This window comes from Staurois parvus, unplaced genomic scaffold, assembly GCF_062004578.1.
Source record: "Staurois parvus isolate SC_StPar_1 unplaced genomic scaffold, SC_StPar_1.0 ptg000287l, whole genome shotgun sequence".
Lineage (NCBI taxonomy): Eukaryota > Metazoa > Chordata > Amphibia > Anura > Ranidae > Staurois > Staurois parvus.
Genome location: NW_028318083.1, coordinates 8007295 through 8022373, shown reverse-complemented (window position 1 = coordinate 8022373; position 15079 = coordinate 8007295). Strand labels below are relative to the sequence as shown.

Sequence of the window (15079 nt, the reverse complement as noted above, 5' to 3'; positions counted from 1 at the left end):
CGTGTCAGTGCTATTCATTAGAACTGATCACTGTATTAGTGCCACTGGGGATGTCATTGGCAGTTAGTCAGTTCCCGCCAGTGTCAGAATGCCCGCCGCAGTCCTGCTATAAGTCCCTGATTGTCGCCATTACTAGTGTAAAAAAAAAAAAAAAAAGGTTTACAAAGAATTCTAGTATATATACCGCCATTCGTAAACGCTATAACTTTCACATAAACCAATTCATTTACATGTATTGGGATTTTTGTTTTTAGCAAAGACATGTAGCAAAATCCATTTTGGCCAAAATTTGATTTTAAAATTTTTTTTACTGGATGTATTATAAGGAAAAGTTAAAAATATTGTTTTTTCAAAATTGTCGGTCTTTTTTTGTTTATAGCGCAAAAAAAATAAATGCAGAGGTGATCAAATACCACTGAAAGAAAGCTCTATTTGTGGGGAGAAAAAAAAAGACAGACATACATTTATGTACAGCGTTACATGACCGTGCAATTGTCAGTTAAATAACGCAGCACCGTATCGCAAAAATGGCCTGGTCAGGAAGAGGGGTAAATCCTCTGGAGGGCAAGTGGTTAATAGCAGGCTTCTTCACTTCGATTTCATTAGCCCTAACGCACACTGGACGTTTTTATAACGCTAGTAATGTTAGCTGTGTAAAGTCACATTAAAAACTTGAGTTTCTCACCTTTTTTTTTTTAGCATTTTTGCATTAGTGTTTAGTGGCATTTTGCTGCGATTAGCAGCATTTTCCCGCTTTTTTTGGGGGTAAAAAAAAAAAAAGTCCCAAAACGCCGGTTTGCAGCATTTTACCATGTTTTTCAGTGTTAGAGCATTTTTACAGCTAAAAAACGCCTCTACAAACCGACTAGTTCTGGGGGTTTTTTCCAGTCAAAAAATGCTGATTACAATCTGTGTGCTTGGGCACATAGGAGAGGGGGTTTACTGGCTGTAGAAAAAAAAAACGAAAAAAGCCAAAAACAGCCGCTGTAAAAACGTCCAGTGTGTATGAGGACTTATACTTGCAGGGAATGGTTCTGCAGTGCCTGCACTATACATAATTACATAGTCTGGCTGCAAAAAGACAAAAGTCCATCCAGTTCAACTATAAAACAAAAAACAACAAAAAAAAAAAAAAAACATAGGTATAATCCTACACCCACAGTTGATCCAGAAGAAGGCAAAAAAACCCAGCAAAGCATGATCCAATTTGCTCCTGCTGGGAAAAAAATTTCTTCCTGGTCCCCCGAGAGGCAATCGGATATTCCCTGGATCAACTTCACCTGTAAATGTTAGTATCCAGTTATATTGTGTGTATCTCTGTATACAATTCAGGATGACTTCTCATGCACACTGGACATTTTTACAGCGGCTGTTTTTGGCGGGTTTTTCCTACAGCCAGTAAACGCCCCAGCATGTTATCCTATGTGTCCATGTACACATAGGTTTTAATCAGCATTTTTTGGCAGGATTTTTTTTTTTGACTGGAAACCCCCCCCCCCCCCCTTCCCCCAGAACTAGTTGATTTCTAGAGTTTTTTTAGCTGTAAATTCGCTCTAATGCAGCCAATAGATGGATCATTTATTGGCCGATTTTTTGGGCGAAAACAAAAAAGCGGTTGTTCTGTTGCCACCAATGATTGCAAAAATCAGCCGTTCTTCACAAATTTCCCAGCATGACCGATAAAAGAAATGAGGAACAGCGAAAATCGGCCGATGACATTGCCCCACTAACAGTGCAAAAATCGGCCGATTATTCTTTTGGGAAAAAAAAAAAAAAAAAAAAAAAAAAAAAAAAAAAAAATCGGCCGATAAATGAACAGTCTATGGCCTGCATAACACTGAAAAAAGCAGCTGCGTTTTTTTTGGGGGGGGGGGGGGGGGGGGGAGGGGGGTTATTTGAGCAATTTTTTTTGTGCGTAAAAAAAAAAGGTAAAAAACTCAGCAAAATGCAAGAATGCTGAAAAACTTGCGTTTTTAACACAATGTTACACAGCTAGTGCTACCAGCGTTACTAGAACGCCCAGTGTGCATGAATCAGAGGTTAATAAACAGACTAGTTATGTAATCAGCTCTGTGTGGAATAACCTGTCACCTGTCAGCCATCTATATGAAGTCCTGATCGGTCATTCACACAATGACTAGTAAAGGTCACACACCTGACCCAGGCAGGGAAGGGTTACAAGGCATTAAACAGGATACAAGGGATCCAATGTGGAGGCGAAGTGCAGTGTTCCTTCACAATGCGATGATTGGTAACAGGGAAATCAATGCTTGTGATCAGTGTGATGATATCAGTGCACTTTCCACTCACAGTCACTTCCCACTTCTAGCACCAGACCCCAGACAACACGATATATCACCCTGTACGTATAGAGGAGGCTCACCTCACTGCTCTACAAACTGGGAGCCGCACGGAGCTCGCTACAAACAACAAGGAAGCAGCCATAGACAGTGTAAGCTTCAGGAGTTCACAATGTAAGAGACCGGCAAGGTACAGCCCCGCCTCTTCCCCTGCGGCTACCACTCAGCAATTACATACTATGCTTTCCGTCAGATATATAAAGCGCTTTCTGATTGGATAACGCTTTGATTGAAAGTCGTCCCTTGGCAAAGAATTTATTGTGAGCTAGCTCCCTCTGCTGGCACAACTAGTATTCTGCACGTATTTACTGTATAAACAACTGTTGAACAAAGACCCGAATATATTTCAGACAAATGAATACAATTGAGTCCTGTCTGTGATACTTTGTTTTATTTGAACTAACATACAATTTTGAGGATGAGCTTTCGGGGTATGTCCCCTTCTTCAAGGTCCAGACAGTACTACTTCACAATAGGGCTGCAACAGGGGCGGACTGACAACTCATGGGGCCCCTGGGCAATAGGGGTTCATGGGGCCCCTGTGTCCTTGCCCAAACTCAAAAAAGCCTATGAAAAAGGTACCAAGGGAATCTCATGGGGCCCCCTACTGACCCCGGGCAGTGCCTGAGTTTCCAAATGGTCAGTCCGCCCCTGGGCTGCAATCACCTCAGACAAATGAATGACAGCAGCTCTAATTAGTATTCATACTTCTGAACGATTGAAACTGACTACTGGAAAACGTAGGTTAGGAAACATCAGTTTAGCTGTGTTTGCATACCGCATTTATGTGCATTTGCATTTAGAAGCGTTTTTAAAAGAGAACCTCAGGAGACCCTCCCAAATGCCCAGAATGCACTGAAAAATAGTAAAAAAATTAACTATTTCAGACATTTTGAGAGGAATAGAGAGAGCAGAAGCAGAGAGAGCAGTATGTGTTGAGATGACCTGTCTTTTCTGGTTGTATTCACTATGGATCCCATCATGAGCATAATGCGGCACGTTCTACCATTTTTTCCTTCACGTGAAACCTGGAACTGACTGCGCTGGTGTACTAGGTCCATTTGAATACATGGAAAACGCTTTGCATGCATTTCTGATGATGAAAAAAGGCTCTGGACAGCATCTGGATATGGAACAGTTAAAAAATGCTTCTAAACGCAAACGCTTATATACACGGTTAACTGCATTTACAAGCATTTACACTCATTTACAAGCATTTGGCATTTGAAATGCCAGTAAAAGTTACTCCTGAATGCAACTTTGGTGCGTTAAAAAAAATGACTGTAAACTCAACTGCCTGTAAAGGACTGTAAATGACTATGTGTACAGGACACATAGGAAAACATTAGGGAGAGTTCAGGGGCTGCTGAAAAAAAAGGCTGAACTGCTCCTGAATGTGAGTTTATCAGCTGCAGTGTACATGAGCCCTTATGACATTGTACCATGTGTTTTATAAACACTAATATTTGGTAAATCAGTTATAATAAGCCCTCATGCACACTGACGTTTTACAGCAGCTGTTTTTGGTGTTTGTAATTTTTTCCTACAGCCAGTAAACCCCCCAGCATGTTATCCTATGTGTCCATGCACACATAGACTGCAATCAGCGTTTTTTGGCTGAAAGAAAAACCAACAGGACTAGCGGGTTTCTAGAGTTTTTAGCTGCAAAAACACTCTGGCTCTTAAAAACACAGGAAAACTCAGCAAACCAGCGTTTTTGGACTTTTTTTGACCAAATAAACACTTATTTTGCGGAACAAACCTGCTAAAAACCGCTGAAAAACTCATGTTTTTAACGTGACTTTACACAGCTAACGTTACCAGCATTATCAAAACGTCCAGTGTGCATGAGGACTAAAAACGTCCAGTGTGCATAAGGACTAAAAATGTCCAGTGTGCATGGGGACTAAAAACGTCCAGTGTGCATGGGGACTAAAAACGTCCAGTGTGCATGGGGACTAAAAATGTCCAGTGTGCATGGGGACTAAAAACGTCCAGTGTGCATGGGGACTAAAAATGTCCAGTGTGCATGGGGACTAAAAATGTCCAGTGTGCATGAGGACTAAAAACGTCCAGTGTGCATGTGTTATTAAACCCCCAACATTTTTAAGCTTAACCACTTGCCCTCCTGAGGATTTACCCCCCCCCCCTTCCTGACCAGGCCATTTTTTGTGTTACGGCACTGCATTACTACAACTGACAATTTTGCGGTCATGCAATGCTGCACCCAAATGAAATATACATCCTCTATTTCCCATGAATAGAGCTTTCTTACGGTGGTATTTGATCACCTGTGCAGTTTTTATTTTTTGCACTATAATAAAAGAAAGCGGCAATTCTGAGAAAAAAAAACAAGATTTTTGACTTTTTGCTATTAAACATGTCCAGTAAATCAATTATAAAAATCTAATTTTGTCATAAATTTAGGCCAAAATGTATTCTGCTACATGTCTTTGCTAAAAAAAAAATCTAAATTTGTGTAAATTAATTGGTTTGCGTGAAAGTTACAGCGTTTACAAATGGACGTATATATACTGGAATTTTTTTTATTTTTACTAGCAATGGTGGTGATCAGCGACTTATAATGGGACTGCAGCAGACATTCTGACACTGGGGGGAACTGACTTGGTGTCACTGATATCCCCAGTGACACCAATACAGTGATCAGTGCTAAAAAAAGCACTGACACTGTACTAAATGCACTGGGCAGAAAGGGGTCAACATGAGGGCGATCAAAGGGTTAACTGTGTGCAAGGAGTGTTTTACTAGGGGGCAGTGTCTGTGTGCTTCACTGTAATCACACTGCTCTGGATGGCTGTGCTGTGCACAGTCATCCAAAGCAGTGTGCCTAAGCTGACAGGGAGGAGAACTGTTAGTAAAGAAAACAGTTCTCCTTCCCATCGGAGATCTTCGGAAATCACCAGGCGCCAGCGAGTAATTACCGACTGGGACCCAGTGATTGACAGTTGCGGCCACCCCCTACCCAGAAATGCAAAATCACATATATACAGTGAAGGAAATAAGTATTTGATCCCTGCTGATTTTGAATGTTTGCCCCCTCACAAAGAAATGATCAGTCTAAAAATCGAATGGTAGGTGTATTGTAACACAGAGAGACAGAATAGCAGCAAAAAAAAAATCAAAAGAAATTAAATGCATGTCTAACAAATGATGCACTGATTTGCATGTTCATGAGGGAAATAAGTGTTTGATCCCCTATCATTCAGCAGGATTTCTGGCTACCAGGTGTCTTTCATACAAGTAACAAGCTGAGATTAGAAGCAGTCTCTTAAAGGGAGTGCTGCTAATCTCATTTTGTTACTTGTATAAAAGACACCTGTCCACAGGAGCAATCAAACAATCAGATTCCAAACTCTCCACCATGGAAAAGACCATAGAGCTGTCCAAGGATGTCAGGGACAAGATTGTAGACCTACAAAAGGCTGGACTGGGCTACCAAACTATCGCCAAGCAGCTTGGTGAGAAGGTGACAACAGTTGGTGCAATCATTCTCAAATGGAATAAACACAAAACAACTGTTAATCTCCCTAGGTCTGGTGCACCATGCAAGATCTCACCTTGTGGAGTGTCAATGATCATGAGAACAGTGAGGAATCATCCCAGAACTACACATGAGGATCTTGTCAATGATCTCCAGGCAGCTGGGACCACAGTCACCAAGAAAACAATTGGTAACACACTATGCTGACAAGGATTGAAATCCTGCAGTGCCTGCAAGGTCCCTCTGCTCAAGAAAGCACATATCCAGGCCCGTCTGAAGTTTGCCACTAAACATCTGAATGATGCAGAGGAGGACTGGTTGAAAGTGTTGGGGTCAGATGAGACCAAAATCGAACTCTTTGGCATGAACTCAACTGGCCATGTTTGGAGGAGGAGGAACGCTGCCTATGACCTTAAGAACACTATCCCAACTGTCAAACATGGTGGTGGAAACATTCTGCTTTGGGGGTGTTTTTCTGCTAAGGGGACAAGACAACTGCACCACATTAAAGGGACCATGGACGGGGCAATGTACCGTCAAATCTTGGGTGAGAACCTTCTTCCCTCAGCCAGGGCATTGAAAATGGATGGGTGTTCTAGCATGACAATGACCCAAAACACATGGCCAAGGCAACAAAGGAGTGGCTCAAGAAGAAGCACATTAAGGTCCTGGACTGGCCTAGCCAGTCTCTAGACCTTAATCCAATTGAAAATCTGTGGAGGGAACTGAAAGTTCGAGTTGCCAAACGTCAGCCACTAAACCTTAAAGACTTGGAGAGGATCTGCCAAGAGGAGTGGGCCAAAATCCCTCCTGAGATGTGTGCAAACCTGGTGGCCAACTACAGGAAACGTCTCACCTCTATGATTGCCAACAAGGGATTTGCCACCAAGTACTAAGTCATGTTTTGTGAAGGGGATCAAATACTTATTTCTCTCATGAACATGCAAATCAGTGCATAATTTGTTAGACATGCATTTCTTTTGAATTTTTTGTTGCTATTCTGTGTCTCAGTGTTACAATACACCTACCATTCAGTTTTTAGACAGATAATTTCTTTGTGAGTGGGCAAATATTCAAAATCAGCAGGGGATCAAATACTTATTTCCTTCACTGTATATATACACGTGATTTTGTGCACCCGTGCCGCCCTGTAGCAGTATTTGTGCTATAGGGCGGACGGGAAGCGGTTAAACCCACAACAGTAAAATCAGTCTGTATATGCAGTAAAGCATGCTTGGTATACTCACTGTGGAACCTAAGGGGTTAATCTTCAGCATTGTGTAAAAATGCTGTTCTCTGATCCTCCCCTTTTTAAATGTTCCTTGATGTAAATCTACTATGTATGTACACTACTTTGTACCCCATACTCATTCACATGGAAGGGGACTGGAATCTGGGGGCCCCCTTGTTAAACAGGGCTTCCAGATTCCAATAAGCCCCCCACCCACAGACCCCCACAACCACTGCCGAGGGTTGGGGGAAGAGGCCCTTGTCCCCAACATGGAGACAATGTGCTTTGGAGGAGACCCCCATGTTGAAGGCATGTGGCCAGGTTGGGATCAGGGCGCTCTCGCTTGTTTCCCCTCTTTCCTGGCCTACCAGACTGCATGCTCAGATAAGGGTGTGGTATGGATTTAGGGGGGACCCCACAACATTTAGTTTTTATTTTAGCGTGGGGTTCCCCTTAACAGCTTCCTGACAGCCCTATAGCAGATATACTGCTACAGGGCGGCACAGGTGCACCCTACCCACATTGCCATTCGTGGCCGCAGCTGTCAATCACTGGGTCCTGGCCGGTGATTACTCGCCGGTGCCCGGTGATTACCGAGGATTTCCAATGGGTCGGAGGGCTGTTTTGTTTACTAACAGTTCTACTCCCTGTCAGCTCGGGCACACTGCTTTAGATGGCTGTGCACAGCACAGCCATCCAAAGCACTGTGCTTACAGTGAAGCACAGAGACACCCCCCCAGTAAACCACTCCCTGCACACAGTTAACCCTTTGATCGCCCCCATGCCATTTAAAAAAAAATTTTGGTGTGGGATTCCCCTCAAAATCCCTATCAGATCCAAACGGCCTGGTATGGATTGAAGGGGAACCCCACTCCGTTTTTCAAGAACATTTTTCACTAGCACTTCTTTTGTTTACATTCTGCTGACTGTAGTTGAGTCATGGTTGTTAAAGACGGGCTGGACAGCTCCTTAACAAACAGCTATTACCGATTCAATTTGGATCATTCGTTAATTTGAATGCTTCAAACATCCGAATGAAACAAATGGATTTCGTTGTTTCGTTATAATTTATTTTGGATTTCTTGAAATTAGTTTCTGTTGTTATAACAAACCTTTCGTCCAGTTTTAGATTTGTAATGAAATTAATCGCACATGTCTAAAGATGAATAACAATTGTATTTTTGGCAGTATGCAGTAGATGTAAACTGCCTATATACTATTATTAGACAGAAAGATACCTTGGAAAAAATGGGATGGACCATGAAAGACAGAACCAAATTAAGAAAAGAGCAAGTAGAATTTATGGTGCAGAGAATGAGAAGTATTTTTTTTTTGGAATAAGAAAAAAGTTCTTTAGACAGAAGAAGGGAGTTGCAATGAGGGTTAAATATGCTGCCAGCATGGAAAATAAGTGGGAAGAGGAGAAAATATATGGGAAACAGAGACCGGAATTAAATGTATAAAAAAAAGGTACATAGATGATGTGTTTATAGTGTGGGAGGGACCAGAGTTAACACTTAAAGAGTTTTTGGAGGATATCAACAGCAATAGTTATATCTCCTTCACAGGATGTCATGGTCAGAGGTCAGGTTCAGAGACCAGTAGCTATAGCAGCAGACCAATCAACAGGATAGGTAGATGAGCAGGTCACCCTGGCAGATGACGCAGGCTCACCTGAGGTGCAGAGTCTAAGAACTAACTGGTATTCACCAGAGCTCCTGATGGTGGAGATGGGTTTTGCTGCGTTTTAGTACCAGGTCGCAGTTCTCAGGATCGCCCCACCAAGAGGTGAGCAAGCCAGGATCTAGTAAAGATATGGCAGGTAGGTATCAAACAGAAGCATAGTCAATAAACAAGCCAAGGGTCGGTAACAGGTGGTTGTAGGTTGGGATGAGGCAGAATCGTAGTCGAGGAACAAGCCAAAGGTCGGTAGCGAAGGTGTGGACGGCAGCAGGAGAGACAAGAGCAAGATGCTGACTGGTGAAGACACAATAATCTGGCAAGCAGGAAGTGCAGAAACATGGCTTAAATCAGGATGTTTATGGGAGGAGCAAAGAGTTCAAGTTTCAGCAGAAAACAAGGTACAAGGCAGGATTGTCCAATAGATCAGGCAGGGTACTGTCCAGCATCCCACATAGCTCAGTGAGAAGAGTTACTGCCAGACACAGTAGAGGTCCCAGGTTCAAGTCCAGGTCCTGACATGGGGCGCTATAACAGAGAAGTAGTTACCTACTTATTTATTGTTGTATACTCAAAATAACAAAGGTTGTGCACACAAACTTATTTTAAGGTGACAGACCTTAAGTAAGTGCAAGTGAAAGATTCGAACAAAGAAGAGTTGTTGAAAACAAAACAAAGAGATAGGGGGAAGATTTTGGTGTGGAATTTAGCTTGGAGCATAGCAAACAATTTAGATCTATGGAAAAAGTAATGAAAAAACATTGGCTAATATTACTGAGGGATAATATGTTAGCCAAAGAACTCCCAATAAGGCCCAAATTTGTGCACAGGTGCATCCCCCCTCATATTGCGAGATAAAATTGTTAAAAATGTACCCCTAAGAAAGCTAACGTTTTTGGACCAGACAGGATTTTGTAAATGTGGTAGGTGTACTACCTGCAAAACATGGAAAAATACAGGCAGGAGAACCACACATTTTCAGTCCAAGGTTACTGATAAGGTATATGAGATAATGAAATTGATAGCATGCAGTAAACAATACTTATGCACTGCCAGTTCTTTTAAATACCTTAGAGCAAAATACCTGAACTGTTGCTAACACCTAAATACATGTCCCCACATACACAGAAAACTAACTAAAGCTCTAAATGGTTTAGCCAAACTAACTAATAAAATAAATAAATTAACTTCCACTCTGTCTCTGTGTGGTTTTATCAAGAAATAAGTTGTGCCTATACACACACTTTACTGTTATACGTAAAATAAATGTGTTATAAATCCATAACTCTATTGCTGTGAATCTCACTCAAAAATCTTGGATAATCTGCTAATAAATAAAAGTCACCAATCCAACAAATGGAAAATAAAATGATAAAAAGATGAAAATAAGACCGTAATATCAGCCCTGAAAGATAGAATTACTCAATTGCAGCCTTATTGGATAGAGTAAAAGTACCCAAACCATATTTTTGTATATAATGAAAAAATGCTTACAAATAATTAAATACATTGCAATTGAAACCAATGTCCTTGTGCTTCAAGTGAAAAAACCTATGATTCAGTTGGTGCAATTATAACTTGAATGTCCTATATATCCGCAATTCAAATCCCAACTGTGTAAATGATGCAGTATGCCAGTCCACCTTGCAAGAATAGTAATAATCATACCAAACAACCGTGTTCCACCTCTGTGTGAAGTGACCACTCTTATAGGTCATATAAGCTTGTGTTTAATGCCCATATAAAAGGCTCCACTGCTGTTGGTCCCTTTAAATGGCCTTGTTCAATCTCCAGCTATTGGTAATGGTGCTAATATAAATTAAGGAGAAGAACTACCCATAGAGAAGTATATCTCATAAGCACACAGAATGTTTAACTATTTATTAAAAGAATGCCACTCATATAGATAAGATTAAAATGCACTCGCTGGAAGCTCTGAACTATATGCTTACCAGCCTTCTAAGCTTGGACCAGAAGTGATATCACCTGGCTCTGTCCAACGCGTTGTGTCACTGATCACATGACGTCCTCTGGGATAAAGTTGGGTGATCTCTACTGGGTCTTAAGTACACCAAGCTGTTTACAATCTCCATGGTAACCAAATCACACATTTGACCACACCCCATGTAACATCGATGATGTCACATGGGGTGGGTCACCCGGGTGATGTCCTCGGGTGGCCCCGCCCCTTACATATTTAAGAATTGTCAAGCCAGCTCAGAGGCAGAGGGCTGGCAGCCAGCGGCGGGCATCTTGATTAATGTTGGATCTACTGTGGGGGACATTCTTTTAGTTTTTTCCTTTAATAAAGGACTTGTCGAAGACCGTGTCCTGTCTTTTATCACACTACACGTATTGTTGTTTCTGCATGAGTAACGGCACCATGTAACCCATACTCATTCGCATGGGGGGGGCAGGATCTGGGGGCCCTCTTGTTAAAGGGGGCTTCCAGATTCTGATAAGCCACCTGCCTGCAGACCCCCACAACCACTGGCCAGGGTTGTGGGGAAGAGGCCCTTGTCCCCATCAAAGCACCCTCCCATGTTGAGGGCATGTGGCCTGGTATGGTTCAGGAGGGGGGGTGATCACTCACCCCACCCTTTCCTGATCTGCCGGGCTGCATAAGGGTTTGGTATGGATTTTGGGGGGGACCCCACACCATTTTTTTAAAAAAAGTTGGTGTGGGAGTTCCTCTCAAAATCCATACCAGACCCGAAGGGCTTGGTGTGGATGAGAGGGCGAACCCCACACCGTTTTCTTAATTATTTTCTTAATCGCCGGAAATTCTTTTACATTCAGCTGTCAGTGGGGAACCCCCGCTGACAGCTGAAACATTAACCTCCATGGCGGTATTCCCGAGTGTAGCTTGGGGTAAAAAATTTCAGTACCAAAAGCGGTAACCCCGAGCAACACTCGGGATTACCCTGCAGCGTTGCTCCAGGATCCCTGTTTCACGTACCTTGTTCTGCCCCTGCGTCCCTGGCCATCTCCTCCTGCCGATGCCGACATCCGTCTTCTGGGTTACGGTCCCTGCAAGGGTCGGGATGTATGGGGGGGGGGACAGAACCGGTGGGAAATCCAAAAACTTTAAAAGTGACATTCAGTCAATACACTAAAATCACATAGTAAAACATTACTGTATCAAACCATTTTACATACATTTTGTCCCTAGTGCTTCATCCTGTGTCCTGCCTGCATTTTTACTGTTCTTTCTGCCTGGAAACTGAGAAAAGTCCATGACGTCCAAAAAGCATTAGGTCACCAGCTAGAGAACAGCGATAGTAAATTAGAACCACTTGCAGAATTGAGTGATAATGATTCGTTGAGAAATTCATCATTAGACACTGAAAAAGATTTTGCGACTAAGCTCAGCGATGTGCGAACTTGGAGCAATATTTCAAATTTCAGTGTTTTTGGTTTGATTACATTATTGAATTAAATTTATTATATTATTATTTTTTATGATTATTTATTATATTATAATTTTTTATTTCGCTTTTCAAATTTTATCATACCCAGGATGTTTACTAGACTCTTGTTCGGACAGATTTCAGGGAGTTATTCCTAAAAATTACAGGCCTACAGTAAAAAAACCAACATATTTCCATGCAAAAAAATGTACCGCTTTGAGCACCGAAATATTGACATAATCATACCACATATGACATAATCATACCACTAGGGAGGTTAACACATGGTTGTCACTACTAAAATACCGCATGACTTAATAAAATAACTCATGCACTGTTTTAGTAGAGTTTACTTTTTTCTGATCCCCGGAACGGATTAATTGGTTTTCAATGCATTCCCATAGGAAACAGTGTTATATGAAAAGTCCTGCAGAACTAATTAGATTCATAAACCGAGGTATTACTGTATATATATATATATATATACAGTTGCAAGAAAAAGTATGTGAACCCCTTGGGATTACGTAGAGTTTTGCATGAATTGGGCATAAAATGTGCTCTGAACATCATCTAAGTCACAACATTAGAAGAACACAGTCTGCTGAACATAATACTACACAAACATTAGATGTTGCCATGGTTTAATTGCACATAACATGTAAACATTCACAGTGCAGGGAGGAAAAAGTATGTGAACCTTTGGACTTAATAACTGGTTGACCCTCCTTTGGCAGCAATAACCTCAAACGTTTCCTGTAGTTGCAGATCAGACCTGCACAACGATCTGGAGTAATTTTGGACCACTCCTCTGCACAAAACTGTTTCAGTGTAGCAATATTCTTGGGATGTCTGGTGTGAATCGCTCTCTTAAGGTCATGCCATAGCATTTCAATCGGGTTGAAGTCAGTACTCTGACTGGGCCACTCCAGAAGGTGTATTCTGTGCTGTTGCAGCCATTGTTTTGTTGAATTACTTGTATGCTTTGGGTCATTGTCCTGTTGCATCACCCATCCTCTGCGGAGCTTCAGTTGGCGGAAAGATGGTTGTACGTTTTCCTGCAAAATGTCTTGATAAACTCTGGAATTCATTTTCCCATCAATGACAACAATCCGTCCAGGCCCTGAGGCTGCAAAGCAGCCCCAAACCATGATGCTCCCTCCGCCATGTTTTACAGTTGGGATGAGGTTTAATGTGAGTGTGCTGTGCCTTTTTTTCTCCACACATAGTGTTGTGTGTTCTTCCCAAACAACTCAATCTTGGTTTCATCTGTCCACGGTATATTTTGCCTGTAGTGCTGTGGAACATCCAGGTGCTCTTTTGCAGACTTCAAACATGCTGCAATATTCTTTTTGGACAGCAATGGCTTCCTCCGTGGTGTCCTCCCATGTACTCCATTCTTGTTTAATGTTTTCCTTATTGTAGATGTGTCAACAAAAATGTTAGCATGTGCCAGAGATTTCTGTAGGTCTTTAGCTGACACTCTAGGATTCTTCTTTACCTCATGCAGCATTCTGCGCTGTGCTCTTGCAGTCATTTTTACAGGATGACAACGCCTAGGGAGAGTAGCAACAGTGCTAAACTTTCTCCATTTGTAGACAGTCTGTCTTACCGTGGACACATGAACATCAAGGCTTTTGGAGATACTTTTGTAACCCTTTCCAGCTTCATGCAAGTCAACAATTCTTGATCGTAGGTCTTCTGAGAGCTCTTTTCTGCGAGGCATGGTTCACATCAGACAGTGCTTCTTGAAACCAGTAAACCCAAAACAGGTGTGTGTTTTTTAAGGGCAGGACAGCTGTCAGCAACACATCCAATATCATCACACTGATTGGAGTCAAGGTTGGCTCACTCCTGGCTCCAATTAGCTCTGGGAGAAGTCATTAAGCTAGGGCCTCACATACTTTTTCCTCCCTGCACTGTAAATGTTTACATGTTATGTGCAATTAAACCATGGCAACATCTAATATTTGTGTAGTATAATGTTCAGCAGACTGTGCTCTTCTATTGTTGTGACTTAAATGACATTCAGAGCACATTTTATGCCCAATTCATGCAAAACTCCACGTAATCCCAAGGGGTTCACATACTTTTTCTTGCAACTGTATATATATATATATATATATATATATATATATATACACACATACACAGTGGGGATCGAAAGTTTGGGCACCCCAGATAAAAATTTGTATTAATGTGCATAAAGAAGCCAAGGAAAGATGGAAAAATCTCCAAAATGCATCAAATTACAGATTAGACATTCTTATATGTCAACAAAAGTTAGATTTTATTTCCATCATTTACACTTTCAAAATAACAGAAAAAAAAATGGTGTCTGCAAACGTTTGGGTACCCTGCAGAGTTAATATCTTGTACTGCCCCCTTTGGCAAGTATCACAGCTTGTAAACGCTTTTTGTAGCCAGCCAAGAGTCTTTCAATTCTTGTTTGAGGTATCTTTGCCCATTCTTCCTTACAAAAGTCTTCCAGTTCTTTGAGATTTCTGGGCTGTCTGTCACGCACTGCTCTTTTAAGGTCTATGCATAGATTTTCAATTATGTTGAGGTCAGGAGATTGTGAAGGCCATGGCAAAACCTTCAGTTTACGCCTCCTGATGTAATCCCCCGTGGATTTCGAGGTGTGTTTAGGATCATTATCCATTTGTAGAAGCCATCCTCTCTTTAACTTCAGCTTTTTCACAGATGGCATCAAGTTACCATCCAAAATTTGCTGAAATTTTATTGAATCCATATTTCCTTCTACTCGTGAGATGTTCCCTGTGCCACTGGCTGCAACACGACCCCAAAGCATGATTGATCCAACCCCATGCTTAACAGTTGGACAGAGGTTCTTTTCATTAAATTCTGTGCCCCTTCTCCAAACGTACCTTTGCTCATT

General features: G+C 41.7%; 1 protein-coding gene across 1 annotated transcript in view; it reads right to left on the bottom strand.

The window, feature by feature from the left end:
* The window catches only part of ECI2 (enoyl-CoA delta isomerase 2), a 52817-nt gene extending 50302 nt beyond the window's left edge, over window positions 1–2515 (bottom strand). Inside the window, exon 1 of the mRNA XM_089682207.1 lies at window positions 2384–2515. Coding sequence (XP_089538333.1) covers window positions 2384–2445 — 62 coding nt within the window. The 5' untranslated portion in view covers window positions 2446–2515. The remainder of the gene's footprint in view (window positions 1–2383) is intronic.
* Window positions 2516–15079: the final 12564 nt, after the last annotated feature.